Source organism: Physeter macrocephalus, chromosome 2, assembly GCF_002837175.3.
Source record: "Physeter macrocephalus isolate SW-GA chromosome 2, ASM283717v5, whole genome shotgun sequence".
Lineage (NCBI taxonomy): Eukaryota > Metazoa > Chordata > Mammalia > Artiodactyla > Physeteridae > Physeter > Physeter macrocephalus.
This window is the reverse complement of record NC_041215.1, coordinates 108778966-108799305: the sequence shown is the minus strand read 5'-3', so window position 1 is coordinate 108799305 and position 20340 is coordinate 108778966. Positions and strand designations below refer to the sequence as shown.

The 20340-nt window shown below is 36.6% G+C and overlaps 1 protein-coding gene across 12 annotated transcripts in view; it reads right to left on the bottom strand.

Annotated features, from left to right (window-relative positions):
• The window catches only part of PARD3B (par-3 family cell polarity regulator beta), a 1107844-nt gene that overhangs the window by 393161 nt on the left and 694343 nt on the right, over window positions 1-20340 (bottom strand). For 9 of the 12 annotated variants that reach the window (XM_055089625.1, XM_055089621.1, XM_055089624.1 and 6 more), the window contains exon 17: window positions 2709-2888. The exons of the other annotated variants lie outside the window; for them this stretch is intronic. In XM_055089625.1, the coding sequence (XP_054945600.1) occupies window positions 2709-2888 (180 nt within the window). The remainder of the gene's footprint in view (window positions 1-2708; window positions 2889-20340) is intronic. 12 annotated transcript variants of the gene reach the window in all.

Sequence of the window (20340 nt, the reverse complement as noted above, 5' to 3'; positions counted from 1 at the left end):
TGTTAACCTTATGGGAGTTCCCTTGTATGTTATTTGTCGTTTTTCCCTTGCTGCTTTCAATAATTTTTCTTTGTCTTTAATTTTTGCCAATTTGATTACTATGTGTCTCGGCATGTTTCTCCTTGGGTTTATCCTGTATGGGACTCTCTGCGCTTCCTGGACTTGGATGGCTATTTCCTTTCCCATGTTAGGGAAGTTTTTGACTATAATCTCTTCAAATATTTTCTCGGGTTTTCTCTCTCTCTTCTCCTTCTGGGACCCCTATAATGTGAATGTAGTTGCTTTTAATGTTGTCCCAGAGGTCCCTTAGGCTGCCTTCGTTTCTTTTCATTCTTTTTTCTGTATTCTGTTCTGCAGCACTGAATTCCACCATTCTGTCTTCCAGGTCTCTTATCTGTTCTTCCGCCTCAGTTATTCTGTTATTGATTCCTTCTAGTGCATTTTTCATTTCAGTTATTGTACTGTTCATCTGTTTGTTTGTTCTTTAATTCTTCTAGGTCTTTGTTAAACATTTTTTGCATCTTCTCGATCTTTTCCTCCCTTCTTTTTCCGAGGTCCTGGATCATGTTCACTATCATTATTCTGAATTCTTTTTCTGGAAGACTGCCTATCTCCACTTCATTTAGTTGTTTCTCTGGGGTTTTATCTTGTTCCTTCATCTGGTACATTTTATTTTGTTCCTTCATCTGGTACATAGCCCTCTGCCTTTTCATCTTGCCTATCTTTCTGTGAATGTATTTTTTGTTCCACAGGCCGCAAGATTGTAGCTCTTCTTACTTCTCTAGATTTTTAAAATACTATTATGAAACCACAATCACCTCTTTTGCATAATCCAAAGAGGCAGGCAGCTCCTGGCTTCTATTGCTGGATCTCTTAAATAAATATTTGGAGAGAAGACACATGAATTTGTATTTCATGGCCTCATTAGAATGTGCTTTTCAGAGACTAATTTCTCTTTTCATTATCTTTCTTCTCCTCATACACACTGCTAACTGTATTTTCAGTACATGGTAAATACAAGGAAGTTTTTGCTAATCTGTGAAACTCAAAAGAGATCTTCCCTTTCCAATAGGGTACTGAAAGAAGCTAACACTGGACCTGGGGGTTGATTTGTGATTATATATTACCTCTTTATTCACTTCCTTCTCAGTCTGCAATCATCCCACAGTTAGCAAGCATTAATCACATTTTCTTTTCCTCTCATGTCTAAATGTATATTCAAAAGATTCACAAGCAGTTAGAAATATAGAAGCAAAGGGCGAATAAGACTATAAGCCCTTCGAAACAACATGCAACTCTACGATAAAGGATAATAAAAATTAAGGCAATGGTAACAATGGGAATTGCTTTTAAAATATTAAAAGAATATTTAGCAAAATGGTTCTTCCTCTTTTTACCACAGATTTTTTACTAGTTCAAATACAAAGGTAATATTAAGGCATACATATTATAGACAACTTGTTGAAAAACCACGAAGACAAAATGCTATGGATCATCTGTAAAGTAATATAATGATTTCTGAAGAAGAATTAAAAGTTGTCAAAATTAAACTTTACATTTGTCACTAATTAAAGACAAATACTGTATTTAATTAAAGACATATTGAAAATGTCAAAGATACAGTGACACAGCTTCCTGAATAATTTCAGATAAAAATTAAGCAGAAATAATTTTTTAAAAAAGTCGACAACATAAAAGTGAACTATGTAAAATAAGGAATATAGAAAAAGGAAGTGTTAATAAAAACAAATATTTTATAACATATATTTGTTTAATAGTAAATGTTTAATAATAAACATTTCTCACTGGAGTGAACAAGATGGCTAGGGTTTTTTTTTTTTTTTTTGCAGTAATATTATAAGTAATTGCAATATAAGTTTCTAAGAGGGCTTGAAGGATGAAACATTTTCCTCCATACATCAAGGGAATGAAATCAGTTGGCTAATACTCCTGCAAATTTACAAAGTTGGAAGTTTATGAGGTATCCTAAACCCCAAAGTGCTGTAGCAAAAGCATGTGGACATGCTGTCTATTCACAAAAGAGTAAAGAAAGTAAAGAACATAGATATTAAATTGTCTTAAGATGAATATTTACAGAAAGTAAATGCAATAGTAGTAATTTATCTATGATCTAGATACATATATGAGGGAAAATTGCCTGATTTTTAAAAATCCTGTATTTGTCCAAGTCTAAATTACCCAAGATAATAATATGGATAATGTAAACCAGGAACCAATCCTCAAATGTGCTGTAAAGTAACCAGAGAAACTGCATACACTCAGATGGGTTGTGTGCTGTGTAGCCCCTGGGACACCACTCACATGACTCACAGGTAGTTTACATAGATAGCCCCCTCCCACCCCCATCGTGGAGCTGTACAGCCTGGTAGACTATGTAGTAACAAAAATGAAACAACATAGGTAACTCACGAAAGTAAATTGTTTTTCAAGCTACATTTACAAATACTATTCAATATGGCTGCAGAATACAGTGTGACTATATGCATTGTGAGCTCAGCATGATACAGAGCACATGGTAGGAATTCAACAGGTATTTGTCAAATGAATACACAATTGACTGAATGAACAAAGTGAATGTTTTCCACACTGTAAACTCACAACATTTCAAACAAGAACGTGGATGCTCAATTTAGGAGGAATTGGTACACTCTTAGGCAAATGCATTTGATACTCTTAATATTTCTCACCTTGATTCATAGTCAAGATGGAGAAGACTGGCCTCAAAATAGCTGCTCTTTGGATAAATGCTTCAGGGTTTACATCTTTGCTGAAGGAGGAGAAGGTCATGGGAAGGAAAGATCCTCTATGGAAGCTGACCCAAGTGTAGAGAGGGAACTCACATCTGCTTCCACTCCAGTTGTGTTTTGCTATAGTGAGAAGGAGCAGAGTTCACCCTAAGATTAACAAAGGAGTGAAAGCTTTCCACTAGGTGACGATGCAAAGAAGAAATGGATAGCTGGAATTTCCAACAATAATGGGAATTCACAGTATGCACCCTTTGGTAATTGAGAGTTGATTGTATATATGAATACTTAGTTGCAACTGTTAAAGTGAAAATTTAGGTTAAGGAAAATCACTGAAGCAATCAACACAATTTAATTTACTATTCATTAAATTCCTGCAATGTATGTGTTAGTTGCTGTTCAGAGAGCACTGAAGTAGTTTATTTACAACTTTTAGTGTCTACATTGCAAAACTTCTTTATTTTCAATTATGTTAGGCATTTTAAGTTAAATTTAGGGGGAAAAAACTAATATATAATAAAAGGGACAATTTTTATTTGGTTAACTCATCTGTCTTAAGTACAATTACTTGTTGTCTATCCAAAATCCTTTTTTACCTTCTTCTTTCTAACGAAATCCTGACTTTGCTTGAAGAAGCAACGTGACTAGTTCCAAGTACTCATCTCCCCATGTATTCTTGCACTTCTGGGTTACTATGTAATGGTTTTGAATAATAAGATATAACCAAAACTTCTAAGGTCAAATTTCTGGAAAGCTATTGTTTTCTGGATAAAAGGGGAAGAATCAGCCATATGTTTTATGTCTTTGGCCCTTCATCTATCTTCCTTACTGCCTGGAACAGGGAGGGGCAGCAGCCTTTTCGCAAACATGAGGTTGAAAGCCACATGGTATGGATGGAGCAGCAGGAGGTCAGAAGGAGGCTGGTGCTTTGGTGGCTTGTTTGAACAACTATACCAATCCTGGCCAGACTGCTTTTGCCCGTCATGATACCTGAGAAAAATAAACTCTTTTTTGGTGAAACCATTGTCACTGATTATCTGTTACTTGCAGCCAAACACATTCTAGTTGAAACAACTAATTTTAAAAATTGAATAGTCCTTATATACAATATACTAAAGTCTACACACGTCCTGCTACTGGTGCTGTTTATGTTAAATATGTTCTATCAAATGCAAGTATGATTATGAGGAAAATAATCAGGGGAATGAGGGGACAGATTATCTAAAATAGGACTTTCTAAGAATATGTGTGACAAGGTGGTAGAATATATACTGCAGTATTAAATTCTGAGAAATCAAATTAAGCAAAATTTTATCAGAATCAAACTGTTTCCCTTTCATTCAGAGAATCAGACAAAATAAGAACATCTTTTACTAATCTTATCAGAGGAAGCTAATATGCTGTTAAAATGTAACCAATTTAAAATAAAATAATTTTTATGTCTGATAAAATTTTTGATTGAGATATAGTTGATATATTAGTTTCAGATGTAAAACATAATGACATGGTATTTGTATATATCAAGAAATAATCAATAAGTCTAGTTAACACCATACAATGATTTCTTTCAAAATCAATGTGGAAGCATCAGTGGGAAGTTGAGTAGTTTCCAACCTGGGGTGTATGGTCTACATTTGAGTCCCCTTAAGAAAATAATAGGCAACAATAATGAGGATTTGTGAGTTATTTCTAAATATCAAAATGATGATGACTAGCAACTGTACATTTTAGTAAGCTCACAAATGTCCTAAAAGAGAAATTATTTCTGCTTTGGGCTAAAATTATATACACATATAATTGGCATATTTACTAATGTTACTGGCATATTTACTTATATGTCAGAGATTGAATCACCAATCAGTCAATCACTATTGCTTATCAATGCTATTTTTTTCATGAAGGAAATTCTTCAAACACGGGGACCATGAGGGTTTCCTGCTCTCACCCTCTGCAGCAAATGCTTGACACTGGAGTTTGATATATTCTCAAGTGACTCTGAAGGCCCTTGTCTGGAAGCAATCTGATATTTTGTTGAGGCATGAATCTGAATCACTTTGCAGAAAGTGCACCTGGCACAAAGTCCAGCTTCTGAAATCTTTGGGAGTATGATTTTCTCTGCTTGTCTTTGGATATGTGGTAATTCATCTTAAGTGATTATTTTCTAGATCCAGGTAAGCTATAATGGAATAATGTAATTTATGATAAAAGTTTTTTTTGGTGGCAGCACTTATTATTTTTTGCAGCATGACAACCACTGTTGGTTGGTTATTCCAACCCCATTCCCAACCACCTTCTTTCTTCCCTGCTTCTGGAATAGAGGCTAGAAAATCAAATACTCATATCCCGGTTTTTGCTTCCAGCTTTGAAAGTGAGCCAACTCTGGGTAAAAAGCTATGTGCGGAAGTGGGTTGGAGCCTTCTGCGGGGGGAGGCCTTAGGTTTTACCAGTAGGACAGACAAGGCTGGCACTATCCTTTCACTCCTTTTACCTTTTCCTGTTTTCACCGTGGGCCTTATGCCCAGAGTTGCCATGAAAGTGTCAAGGGGGAGAAGCCAAGATAGCCAGAGACACAACCAACCTACTACCCAGTGAACTCTCCCTCCTCTTCCCTGCCAGCAGGTGACTTTCCCTAGACTACTTGTTATATCAGAGACATATATCCTACATCTTTAGGTTAACAATAGTAGAGCCTTCTGTTATTTGTAGCCTAGAGCATTCTTAACTGACACACTATAGTATTATGAATTAATATAGTCCTGTACTTAGAATATTATTGTCTGAAGGATCTGAAGATGTCTCTTAAAACCTTCCATTATTTGCTTTATTTCAGGGAGAAAATTATACATAATACTGCTATTTGTGAATGAGGAGATTGGTGAAAGTATCAGGAGGAATCCTAGAGAACATTTAGTCTATGGAACATTCCAAAAGTGGAAACACATATAGCTTCCTTTCAGGTAATCCAATTCCCCTTGCTTGCTCAACTCGGTAAGTATCCTTCAGATCTTAATTTGCTTTTTGCAAGGGAATTTTTTTTACTAGGAAAAAAAAAACTCTGACAGCTAAAATGACTATTCCAGTTCAGAGGGAAATTACTAATTATACCTTGTCACAAAGTAATGCATTTTTGTTTGTCAGGTATGAGTTTGGTTATTGAGAATCAGCAGCCCAGGAGTTCAATTGCCCCTGGGGGAACTTAAAAAAAAAAAATCAATGAAATGCCTGAATATAAATTCCTGAACATAAAAGTTCTTGGAAATTCTAAACAGGTGCCGGTATTGCTTTCTCTCTCCTACGCATGAAGCATGATGTGAAGAAGGCTCCTGGCTTCCTTTATTATGTCTGAAATATACTACTAATGACAAAAAAAAACTGAAATTGGAAAACAACTTGAAAGTAGTCTCTTTAGTTATAAGAGTGTATCATTAGTTCCTTAGGATTAAGTACCAAAAAGTTTTAACACAAAAATCTAAATGCCATTTGAAAGACACTCAAGAGACTTTTAATCATTGAGAACTTGTCTTTGAGGAATTAGGAAATTATAATAAAATAAGTTTCTATCCAGGTAGGAATTTATCTACCCTGTTCATTTGAAGTCAAACGCAAAAATTATAACAGTTTTGAGTGGTTTATTTATTTTTAAAAATTTAAAATGACTTAGGTTCAAATTGATAGAACCCTTACTATTTGTATCAACATCTCAGTTTCCTCACCTATAAAATGGAATACCCACTCTTCCAACCTCATAGGTTTTCTGAAACTGGATGATTTATACTTATTTTATTAATAGGATGAACCACTTGCTTGGAAATTCACACTTGAGCATGTCTTTTTTTACGAGAATATTACATTTTCTTCCTTTTGAGCAATTCCAGTCTACAAATGAAATAACTTCTATGAGAGTCTCTTGCTATCACTTCATTAATGACGTTGTTAAAATGATGTGATTTCTTGTTCTTTTTCCTTCTATTCCAGTCATGATCATATTTAAACCTTCACTCATTTCAAAATTTTTTCCAAAGAGTTAAGAGGTCTTCTCTTTTGCCAAACTTCTAGTATGTTACTCAAAACTATATATTTTTAGCTTATTTTGGGCTGGGCATATATTTCAGAATTAAAATTTTAGTACTACTTATGGACCTTCCTTTTTATTTTTTATCCACAAATTACTTCCTCATAACACTAGTGACATTAGAGCACTAGGTTCTTTAGACCTCATTTCAAATCAAATGTTTCTGTGCACTTCAAACTCAATTTTCTTTCTCTTATTTTCCCAGGGATTCTTAACACCCAGAAAAGTACAGTATCTTAAGAATGCTGACCAGTAATCCGAATCAATACTGGCCTCTGCCAGGATCTTTTACTACAAACCTCTAACAATTCTTTTGTTCAGTGTTATGACAGAGTCAATCTGATTTCCAAGTTGATGCTCATTTCTCTCCTAATATATTGGAATAAAGTGTTTTCAAGAACCAATTATATAAGCAGACCTTAATCGGTCTGTCTTCATGCTTATTTACTTTTACTAATTCATGTTTGTCACAAGACATGGTGATGCACAACCTCTAATTTACTTTGTGATCAAATCCCTGATGATCAGCAGTTCCTACTTTGGCACAATATTAATGAGTTCTTGCAGCTGACTCTAAAACATTTCGGTGTCAGCATTCTTTCTCACTGGAGAAGGCAAGGAGAATGATGGTTATGTTTACTAGGGCTCACTCACTAAAGACCCAAGGATGAGAGCAGCCCTGCAGTTTAGCCTTAAGAGTTTGATTAATAACCAACAGAGTTGGTGCCATATAAAATATGGTAGCAGCCTTTTTCATTACAGTATTAAGAAAAACATCCTTCCTCTAGTTTAGAGATTAGATTAGTTATCTTGAATGTCTGAGGTCCTTTATGATGCCCTAGGAATTCTGTCCTCTTAAACCCAAGCCAGGGACTAAAGAACATGATTGGAATTGCTAGAAACTAAAACTTCAGCTTTTTCATATTTTTATTTACTATCATTACTTGTTAAATAGATTTATTCAGTATTCACTCTTCAATCTTCCTTCTCTCTAATGAAGTCAGCTACTAAACTGGAATATTTTGCTGCTGATGTAAATTACAAGGAGATCAGAGTCACTTCCTAGGACTGCGGGATCATTAAAATTAGGGCATACTATGACATTTGCGTGACATTTCTGCTTCTGAGCTTGCTTTTGCTTTCCCTGCTGCCTGGAATGCCTTCTCCTCTTTTCTATCGTGATCCAAATACAACCAATCCTTCAAAGCTCAGGCCAAATCCTTCCTTGATGAATACAGCCCACGCTGATCTTGCCCATCTCTAAGCCCTGTTGCCCTATTGTCTGTGTCACACAATCTAGCACTTTCTATTTCAGAGTTCACTTGTTCTTAATTGTTTCATATGTATAAGTTTTACCTTCTTTGAAAACTTGTCTGCTCCCTATGCCTTTTACTTCTTTTGGATTCTCACAGTATTTCATGCAGTATCAGGCACAGCAAGAATTACTACTTGATGTCATAATTTGTATCAGTGTAAAATGTTAAAGAAGTTCTATTATCAGTGTTGGCTGAAATAGAGAAATATTATTGGGACTATCAAAGAAAAATACGAAAATGGAACTTAGAGTGAATTCTCATCTTTAAAAATCCAAGGTATGCATTAGTAAAATTTCAAAATGAGCTAGATTAGCTTCGATTTTAGCAAAAAAACTCTGGGAAAATAACTGCAGATATTCTAAATCTTGTGGGAGAAATGCCCTTTTTCCTACTTTTCCTTTAGTATCATTAAGATTGAAGATGGGATTCCTTTTTGTTGAAAATGCTCCTAATAGCCTGGACTGAAAAAGTAATTCAATAACAAGTCTGAAAAGTGGCATGTCTCACTGAAAATCACTTATATTCCTACAACCTGACTCTGAAAACTACATGTGCAAGAGAGGTCCACAAGGAGACCCCCACCATCGCCCTCCTCTTCCTCTTTCCTCAATGATGGCTGACACAGGGCAAGATACTGAAAAGAATCCTTTTATTGTCAAAAAAATAGAATCAGTAGTTCAAATCTTAGTGAAGCCAAAATCATGCTTTTTGAAATTAGAGTGAATGGAGAAAGGTGAAGAGAGACACAGACTGGTACAGAAAATAGCAACAAAAATCATAGTACTTGTTAACATTTACTGAATACTTAGTATGTTCTAGGTGCTATGCTAAGTACTTCCCCTGACCTAACTCTCTCTCAGCGTTGGATGCTAGCACATGTGCCTCCAGGGAAATCACTAAGCAACAGTTGCTTACGACACCAACAAAGACTCCAATAATTGTATTTTTGATCTACAATGTTGCATGAAGTTATGAGCTACAAAACTAAATTTCTTTTAAATTTATTTTTCCCTCCTTAAAATACCACTGCCTCTTGAATGACATAAGATCGTGTTCACCTTACTTTTGTTCTACATTGATTGAATTCTCCGTGTCTAGTTAAACAGTTTCCAAATTCCATTTCATATGCCAAAATTTATTCTAGAGGTAACTGCATTTTAGTCTTAGACAAACTATCTGGTGGGTTTAGGAGACAGTAAATCAATAGATATTTAATCAAAATTTACTTTTCCTTCCTTCAAATGGAAGTCTAAAAGGCAAAGCATATTCAGATCAGTAGCTAAGTATTTCAAAGATATAGTGGTATGATCTTAGTAGAAGAAACATTTTAATGTTTTGGTATGACGTTCCTAATGAGTCTTCTGATTGATACCTTATATGATGTGCAAGTTACTTTTAATAAAAATCAAAAGCGCTTCTCTCAAGATTTACATTTTATGTCCCGGCCAAGTTCCAAGATGATAAAAATCTGTATGAACAGAGAATTTCTAGGCTCTAGTTGATAGCCTGTTTAATTTAATAAATATGTATCTGATAAAATTCACTTCTGAAAAATCCAAAGATTTGCATATCTCAATTTTCTATACTAGCATGTGACTTGAAACTACTGTAATCAATAAATATCACGTTTTAAAAAGAGCACTGAATATTAATTTAAAAAATAAAAAATCTTCCTTGTTATCAATGTTTTCTAGAAGAGAGTTTTTCTTATTTCTGAGAATAAAAAAATGAAAAGTGACATCTACATAACTACACTGCGTTGAATCTCTTTTCTGTGAAGTCTCAATATGTCAGTAGCAATACTGAAAGTAGCATATCAAAAAGCACCTGAGACTCCATCCTAATCCACACATATAAGAAATTATCCCACTTGTAGGGAGAAAAACACTGTCATCATTATATCAGCACATCAAAATTCAATGAAGAAAAAGCTGCAGAGCCCTTCACGTAATTTTAAAAGTAAATATTCCAGATTGTTTCTAACATTTAGACACTGAACATCAGATTTTCACTCTTGAAAGTGCATCTATTCTATATACCACTCCAATAGTCCTCAAAGGCCACCGTGTAAATCGGCATTTTATTTTTATCCTTGGAAGTCTTTTCTTTGTCTAAGTCTAAGAAAAAGGAAATATTAATTTATCTCGGAGTAAGTCATTGGTGCTACTTCCATCCAGTTTCAGTGTTGATATTTTTTCCCTGCTTGTTCTGAGGACAGTAAAGCTTAGAGCAATTTTTGTGAAAATTTCAGCATTAATGCCAGCAAACACAAGCATAGAGACTATGCAAATTAAAATATACGATTTTATATGTGGGTAATATGAATTACTAATTAACTATAGATATAATAGTCACTCTTTGCAAACCTTCATATTTATGTATGTGTGTAAAACAGTATTTTTAATTAATTTTAAGTAATTAAACAACTAATATGATAAACAAGCAAAAAATTGCATTTTAAAAGAAAACCCAAGACTATATGGGCAAAATCAGTGCAAATTTCATTGCATAATGACTTCTGTGCACTCATATCCACCTAATATTTAAAAACTTGAACAAAAATCTCATTTGTGTGTTTAAGATCCCTTAAGAATATAAATATATAAATTGATTTAACTTGATACGGAATTTGTAACTGCTAGAAATTTTGCATTTCTATACAGCTGCTAATTTTCAGAGAAAAATCCTAGTCGTTTCAAGCTACTGAACATGATAATAGCAAAAATGAGACTGATCATTAACCCTAGTAACTGCCTTTGCCTTCATCTTAAGCTTTTAGTTAACCAAATGAATTAACGGCTACTAACTCTTTTAAAGAATTATTACTTAATTTAATCTGTGCAGTCTTGTGGACAAATCCAAGATTCAATATCTCCTCTATGCAGATGACTTCTAAATCTGGATTGCTAACCTTGACCTCTCTCCTGAGTTCCAGACTAGTATTTTCAAATGCCTCTTCCTCATAATTTGGCTTTTCTTCTTGGTTCCTTTCATTTGGTCAAAGGCACCACCTTCCTGCTGATCTTCCAGCCTAAAAGTCTCAGGTAAGTTTTGAGTCCCCCCCCATCTCTTGTCCCCAAATATAGGCAATTGTCAAGTCCTATATACCCTATATCTGCCACATCTTTTATAACACATTTATCAATTCTCCTCTTCTCTTTAACAATCGTTTTCAACCTCTCATTACTGCTTACTTAAAATAACTCAGTAGTCTAGCTGGTCCTAAAAGATGTACTGCTTAATCAACTATCACTAAAATTTCTCCTATTTTTTTCTAGAAGCTTTAAAGTTTTAGCTTTTACATTTAGATTTATGAATCGTTCTGAATAAATTTCTTATCTAATGTAAGGTACAGGTGGAGGTTCTCTTTTCTTTTTATGTTTGGTTATTTAGCTGATCCATAATGAAGGCTTCAAAGAAGAAAGATGACATGGTCCAGGTTTTGTTTTAACATGGTCAATCTGTGTGCTATTTAAGTGATCATGTGAGACACCTTAGCAAGGAAAACAAACTTCTAAGACATAGTTCCCATTTGTACTTACTACTATCCATTGCTTTTGCTTAGACTCCCCTTCCTTCTGTTACTCCCTGCTTCCATATACTCCCACCATTTCCACTCACTATTTCTTTCTCACCTAGATTATTCCTCCTTGGATGAAAGGAAGGAGCCAAAGATGCGGAAGACTATGAAGATGGAAGAGAAAGCCATTCATTGATTGGAGAAGGCCTTGGAAGAAATAGCTGAGGATATATTCAGAACACAAGTGACTGATTAGCTGAGGAGAGAGAATGATACATCTCCGCTAACATTCACCTCTTTACTTTCTTACTTTTGTTATTTCTTCCTCCAGATCCACAAAGCATTATCCTCACAGCAGCTCACCGGTTACCTTGGGCCCCAAATTAGCCCTAAATTGCCTTTTGGTAGCATTCTATACCTAGTTTGCAGAATCTTAAATTTTCACAATTTCAAAAGAAGCCCTGATGGCTGATATCCCTGGAAATAAACATACTACTCCAATGAATAGTTGCATGTAGACATAAATATTTTACAAAAAATTATTTGTTAGCACTTGAGAAATGAATACAATGTAAAGCAATAAATGGACCATTTCAAGTTGTTCCTTCTTGTAGGCATTGCTGTACACATTTCAAATGACATGTGAATTCCTTAACAAAATTCAGGGTTTTTTGTGTTGTGTGTTTCTACCATATAGTACTTTGTATGAATTCTGTGACAGCAACACACTGAATGCATTTTAACTTACTGAAGGGAATTCACAAGAAAACAGTTTTACCCATACTGTTTTAACACTCAAGTAACAACTTCATGACCAGATGAAAAGGTGCTTCCTCTTTCTTACACTTCAGAAGCAATGCAGGGACAATTTCTAATATGCCCCCTCTGCCACAGCCATATGCTCTGAAATGCAAGCTACAGGGGCAGATGTATAATCTGGGAAATGATCCAAATTCACGACCTCCTTGGAGCCAAGGGTATTGTGTGTGCAGTGTCAGCCCTGGATGCCATACCCAGAAATTCTAATTCATAGAAACAAAGGATGAAATGGCACAGAGAAAGAAGAAGAAAAATAAAAGTCTACTAATTTCTTCATCCACAACAGGCGACAAGCACATCATCTATTTTACTAATGCTTACCAAGCTAGTATTTTCATTCCAGAGAACTAATGGTGTTTCCTTAATCCTAGTAGACTCTAACAGCAAAGATAAGCTCTTCAGTTATAGGACTATAAGCTGGCATCATCCAAATTCTCATGTTGTTCCTTTGCCCAATCTCAGCACCTATTCTATGGTAACATGTCTTGCATAAATGAGAAGTTGCACAAAAATTCTATAAAAAGTATCAGAATTTCTGGACTTCAGAAAGAGAAAAACCAAAGAGCATTTGATGCAAAAGGGAGAACGTATGGAAGGACAGCTTTTGTTGGAATGAACAGGACTGGTTTTGATTTGTTTTAGTACCTAAAGGATCTATCAAACAGCCTTCTCATAAACTACTCTTTGGGTGTGGTCATGACAAGGAATTCACTCTGGAGGGTGTTCTAGGAGTCCAGAAAAAAATTCTAATCAGTATCTGATCCATGGCCCACATAGGCAGTGACAATCAAATAGCCAGATAAGCCTCTTCTTCCCTACTTCATGACAAGGCAAATCATAATCTGATAAAAGCTCCTTTGTAAACTCTATTTTATTTCTTCCTGTAACAATGAATCATTATAATAATCTCTAGAAAGTGTAATAAATCATAGCCTGAAGCTACAAATATAACCAGAACTTTTTACTATGTGGTTTCTTATGAAGGGAATTTTCCATTTCAAACTTTCTCAGCATATTATGGACATCATTCCCAACTTTGTTCCTATGTCATGTGGCTTTCCATATACTTCTAAAGAGTATTTTGTCAAAAGTAATCCAGACTCAGTGAGATAAAACCATGTCTGGGTGAACATGTACTTTAATCTGCATTGAGCCCAATGGTTTATTTGAACTCAGCCATTTACAAAGGATAATCATTCATTCTTTCATCCATTCATTCATTCAGCAATTATTAGACTAGAGACTTCTGCTTCCAGCTATGTATTAATTCTCAAAATCCCGATAATAAAATACAAATAGATCCTGGATAAATTAAAACAAATATACATTTAAACGCACTGCTTAGCTCATAGGAAATTAAGGAAAACCCTGAAGCAAAGCAACCCTCAAAAGGACCTACAACCTTAGTAGAAGGGTAGGCTAAGAAACCTCAACGATCAAATACACTTTCCTCAGCAAAGCGAGTTCAAGAAAATCTCTCTTTACTCTGGTTCTAGAAAGGAAAAATAACAATCAAAACAAAACAAAAAAACCCACAAAAAAACAATCTTCATGTCTCTTTGAGAATTTTCAACCACAGGACAACTGTCCTCTTGGAGGTATTATATCAAGTTTATTTTTCTCTCAATTAATTAAGCTGTCAGCCAAGAAATTATATGAAAGTGGTTCCAGGTTAGTAGTACTCTGCTTATACCCCAGAAGCAGCAAATCTAAATCTTCTGTGGAGAAAAGCACATGCAAATCAGGCTCCCCCAAATGCTCACACATTAAATCCAACCAAGTATGACATCCTAAAGAGAAATTACCAAATCCACCAAGAAAAAGTCACCATGGATGAGAATCAGCAGAAACACGAAAGATATGTAGATACCAAATTGGAATTAGAAGATAGACCTGGAGAAATTACTCAGAATGAAATACAGAATCAAGGCAACAGAAAAGTATGAAAGAGTGTCTAGGAGACATGGCTGAAGAGTGAGGTCTAACATACATCTAATAAGAGTTCCACTGGGGAAGAGGCACATTAACATTTATAATTTATAATTTCCCAGAAGTGATGGAAAACATTAATATAGAGCGATAGGAGACACATTATATACAAAGAAAGATAATATAAAGAAACCTACAGCAAGACCTAGATGGTAGTGAAAGTAAACATCAAAGACAAAGAGAATTTAAAAGTGTCCAGAGAAAAGACTGATCACTGGTACAGAGAGGCCAATTAAACCAATGGCTGACTTTTCACAGTAGAAGCCAGAAGACAGTAGAAAAAAACACCTTCAATGTGCTGCCAGCATAACACTGTATACTCAATAAAACTAGTTGTCAGAACAAGATGTTTCCTGATAAACAACAGAGTATAATCAATAGACTATCATTAAAGGAATGTCTGAAGAGCATACTTCAGAAAGAAGGAAAATGATCCCAGAAGGAAGATGTGAGGTATAAGAAAGAACGGTAAGAAAAGAAATTGGCAAATGCATGGGTGAGCTTGAAAAAATAATAGATACAGAAAACATTAAAATTAGTATATAATAAGTGAATCAAAAAATAAGAAAGAAAAAATGGAACACAGTATAGAAATTGTGAGGGGGTAAGGAGAGCAAAAGTATTCTAAGTTCCTTATATTGTTTGGGAAAAGGATTAAGTATGAACTAATTTTCGATTTTATTAAGTATGCATGATAAAAGTGAAGTGTATAATTTTCAAATTAATATAAGAAAAAAGTGGGTTTAAAAACAAAATGAAGGGCTTCCCTGGTGGCGCAGTAGTTAAGAATCTGCCTGCCAATGCAGGGGACCCGGATTCGAGCCCTGGTCTGGGAAGATCTCACGTGCCGTGCAGCAACTAAGCTCATGCGCCACAACTACTGAATCTGCGCTCTAGAGCCCGGGAGCCACAACTACTGAGCCTGTGCTCTAGAGCCTGGGAGCCACAACTACTGAGCCTGTGTGCCACAACTACTGAAGTCCCTGTGCCTAGAGCCCGTGCTCCACAACAAGAGAAGCCACCGAAATGAGAAGCCCACGCACCGCAATGAAGAGTAGCCCCCGCTCGCCGCAACCAGAGAAAACCCGGGCGCAGCAACGAAGACCCCACGCAGCCAAAAATTTAAAAAACCAAGAAAACATAAAAAACCCCAAATGAAACAGGAATTCATTCTAAGAGGACAAGAAGTGACTCATGTATAAAATAATATGATAAACATAAATCTAAATATGCTAGTAATCTCAATACGTGCAAATGTGCCAAATTCCCAGTTACAATTCAGATTGTCAGACCGAACACAAAAACAAAAAAATTTAAGACAAGACACACATATAAAACATAAAGACATGGGGAGTTTGAAAGTAAAAATATGCAAAAAGACATACAAGAAAAAGACTTAGCAAATATTGAGCAAATGATGCCTACTCTGTGCCAGATACTGCTCCTGCACTGGGGCCCAAGGTCTCTGCCTGTGTGCAGCTCACGTTCTGTAGGTGAGGAGACAGACAGTACGTTAAACGCACACACGTACACACACACAAACCACAGACTGTGATAAGTGCTATTGGGAAGTGAACAGACTAAGTGACAGAAACTGACTTATTTTGCCTCTCTTTTAGATGGGGTGGTCAGGGAAGGTATATCTGAAGAAAGAACACTTGACCTAAGAATTGAATCAGAAGGAATCAGCCACGTGAAGGGGAGGGAGATCATTCTGAGCAGGGGGAAGGCATGTGCAAAGGGCCCCAGAAAAGAACAAGTCGGCCTGCTGAAAACAGGAAGCAGGCAACCCGGGCCAAGTGTCCTGAAGGAGGAGGAGCGGTGGGGACAAAGTCAGCAAGGCAAGCAGGGAGATGAGGCTGGCCTTGGGGGTTGTGGTCAGAAATGTGGATTATTTTCTATGAATGGTGGGAAGCCATCGGAGGATTGTAAGCATTTGAGGACATGATTTGTGTCATGTTTGCCAGAGATCCCTTTGGCTCTTGTGAGGAGAATGGAACAGCAGAGAGCATGGAAGTTAGGAAGCTACTGAAGGCATGAGGTGATGGTGGCATGGGCAAGGGTAGGAAGGAAAGCTTTGGGTTGTGTTCCTGGGGGACAAATCTGATTTCCTACTGGATTCATGGGGTAGGTAAAGAAAGGTGAAAAGTGAAGGCTGACTCTGCATTTGTAAGAGACTGCTTTTCCAGGCTCACACAGAAGGGCACCATTGTATCTGTTACATTTCCTTCTCTGATGAAGATGGCCTGTTAGAGGAATGTACTTCAAAATATAACTCAAGTTAAACTTGATGGAGAGAAGTTCACAGTAAGAAACAGTTGAAGATTTGGACATTTCTTTGCTGAAGGAGCCAGTGTTCAACCAGAATTGAAGGCATCGGTCCATGGACAGGAAATGGGGCCCAGAGAGTGAGTATTATATAGTCCGAGGCCTCAGGGTGGATGTACTTTTCTCAAACCAAGATTTTCTGAGCTTTGCAAAAAAGCACGATGATGGAAACTATGGACATGCTGATGAAAACTTACGGAATTCATCACTGTTTCCCAGACCTCAGCAAACTGTGTCATATGACTTCGGGATATTTTGCCATGTTCACAAATCATTTTATATTGTTATTTCCTAATATTATTTAAAATCTCATACCTTTTCCACTAATATTTTATTTTTAAAAATGTAGCCCTATTATAAATAGAAAAATAGTACTTTACTAATACACATTAATATAGATGCATACTTTTGAAAAATAAGAAGTGTTTGTCCATATAAATCACTTAAAATAGTTCATCAACTGCTAGGTCACTAGACCAACCGACAGTAACATTTTCTCTGAGTATAACAAGGGAAAAAGCCTCCATCACCAGTCTGACACCAACATTTCTAAATACCTCTGACAACTCCCTGATGGCAATATCATGATACTTTACAAAACTATCTGCTTTTTTCTCCCTTTCTTTGCAGTTGTTGTTTTCCTGGTTGAAAGGGCATGCACATTTACAAAAAAAGGATTAGTTAATAAAAGGGTTTTTATTCAAAAGGAAACTTTCAACGGCTTTGTTCTGTTTTGATGGGGTGGAATTTGTAAGTGGTTTTGTGTGTGTGTGTGTGTGTGTGTGTGTGTGTGTGTGTGTGTGTGTGTGTGGTTTCTAATTATCAACAGAGTGTTAATGAATTTGCATTTGCTTATTTTAGCAAGAAGAATTAATCTAGGTTGCTTTAAGTTTTCTCTTTAACTTTTACATATGTGTCACAAGCCCTCATTATAATTCTGCTTTTATTGGACACAGTTGGGCACCATGAACCTCTAAAAAGCATGAAGTGGGTGCCTTACTGAATAAATTTCAAAGACTAAGTTCCTGCCCTCTAGGATACCAAAAATTGACAGGGGAGTTTAACATTCCCCAAATATGTTTTTCATTGGCACATTTTCCAGCAACCCATAAATGAGGTATCTCATGGTTAAGCCTCCCTCTATTCCCTTCCTCCAGAAATACTTTTGGGCCCCAAATAGGTTCCCAGCGTGACTCTGGGATTCAGCCTCTCATCTCCTTCCCAGAAACTATCCCTTTTCCTGCGGTTCTTCTGTGCATATTCTGTGCCAGTCCCCAAGCTAAATCATCTCATGTGTACAACATTTCAATGATTAGATTCAGCATGTGAAATTTTAGTATGTCTGAAAAGTTTTTACTTTTTTAAACCCATAAAGTTTTTCATTACTCAAACTGCACATAAATATAGTCTCAATGTAAAAATTCAAATACTACAGATAAAGCAGAAGTCCCCCTTGACCCCCAACCTCAACTTCTTCCTCAAAGTAAAGGTAACCACTGTTACTTTTTCTATGTATTTGCATTTATGTATAAGCACGTGGTAGTTTCAGTGTTTGCATTCCTACTGTTGCTACTGAACTGTGAGTACCTTAGGGGCAGAATCCACAGTCTACACAACCTTGTATTTGCGGTACCTGGCACAGTGTCCGGCACACAGTAAGCATTCAATAAATACTGGTTTACTAAACGAGTTAACACTGGTTCCTGCCCTTTCATTCAGTAGATAACAGAGTTCTCCTGCCTATATGAGGAAAAGGTAGGCCTTGGGATTATTAATGGTCTAAGAGAGTCATGACTCTTGATCAAAGGAGGTTTGAGAAGCAGCCTGTGTGGGTCCTTGGGGGCTAACTGGATCTACAGCAGAAGTGTGAGCTAGGGCAGGAAAGGGTGAGAGAAGTTAAAAAGTATAAAACCAGAGCCTGGAGACACCTGAAGTTAAACAAGCCTAGATACCAGAGGAGACCTTGGTCTGAGGAAGCTGGGGAGGGTTTCTCAGGGAGGTGGGCCTTCAAAGAGCTCCGCTGGGGCTCTGAGGCATGAAAGAATAAGATATGGTCAGACAGCACAGGTGAGTAGCTCTGTGAATTGGGAACAAGTGTGATGAGGCAGGGATGGGGTGGGGTGGAGGGTGACAGTGGCATGAGACAGGCTGCAAGGGCAGGTCAAGACAAGGTGATAGAGGGCATATGGGATGACTTGTTAAAGGTACTGAAATGTATCCCTGTCGATAGAGCCTGAATACAGGAACAAATGAGCATTTTTTTAAGTAGGCAAAACCCTTCTTGAAATATACTAGTCTTTTAATGCTTCCCTCCCCCTCAACCCAGTATTCATTTATGAAACTCATGTGTGTACACACACACAACTTGTGGAAAGTCACACCGACATTATCAAAGCCAATATATTCTAAAATATTTTTCACCATTAGTTGGCATTGTTATACCTTTATCAGATATTAAACAAACAAAATTTAGGCTTTGACATATTTTACGTTATTCAACACAGATTGGGCATCTATTATGTAAAACCTGATCTTCAGGTGTCTCAGGCTGGGTTTTAAACTTGTCCTTCCAACATCATATGTCGGCTAATATTTCGGTGAGAAAAGTTCAGAAGTAAAACACTGCTGGAATGTCTAAACAGCCAATCACTTAACACTGGCAACTAGATTATCCATAGAAGTTTAAAATAAAAGGTCCTACAAGCAGGGAGCTATAACCTCTCTGGGCCACTGGAATCAGTGTCTCCGTTTTTTCTCTCCACAACACATTTACACATAAAATACTTTCCTTAGAAGAGTGATTTAAAATTCCAGGTGTCAATGTAAACCTTTCTAAAATAATTACATAGGAACTGAAAAGCTTTGTAGCCCCTGCCAAATCTACTCTTGATAAAGGGCTGCCATCATTTAGAGCTAGTAGGGGGCTTCCCTGGTGGTGCAGTGGTTAAGAATCCACCTGCCAATGCAGGGGACACGGGTTCGAGCCCTAGTCCAGGAAGATTCCACATGCCGCAGAGCAACTAAGCCTATGAGCCACAACTACTGAGCCTGCGCATCTAGAGCCCGTGCTCCGCAAAAAGAGAAGCCACCGCAATGAGAAGCCTGGACACCACAACGAAGAGCAGCCCCCGCTCGCCGCAACTAGAGAAAGCCCGCATGCAGCAACGAAGACCCAACACAGCCAAAAATAAATAAAAAAAAAAAAAAAAAAAAAAAAAAAGCTAGTAGGTATAGAGTCCAACAATATTACTGAAATAGTTTCATTGCAAGAAGTTTACTTAGGAGATCCTAAAGCTAAATATAAAGGAAAGAGGACAGAATTGGTGCTCACAGCTTAACATTTATGGTTATTTTGGTTTTGAGAATGTGATTTGTTTTTACCCATGATACATTCAAGTCCATACAATAATATTCTGACTGATGATGGTGTTTCTGTGTAATTTTTAAGTCACTCGCTGTTTTCTGTGGCTCCTACTGTTGTCCCTCTCCAGTTGCACAGCTAGTCCAAAGCTGAGTACAGATAGCTCAGCC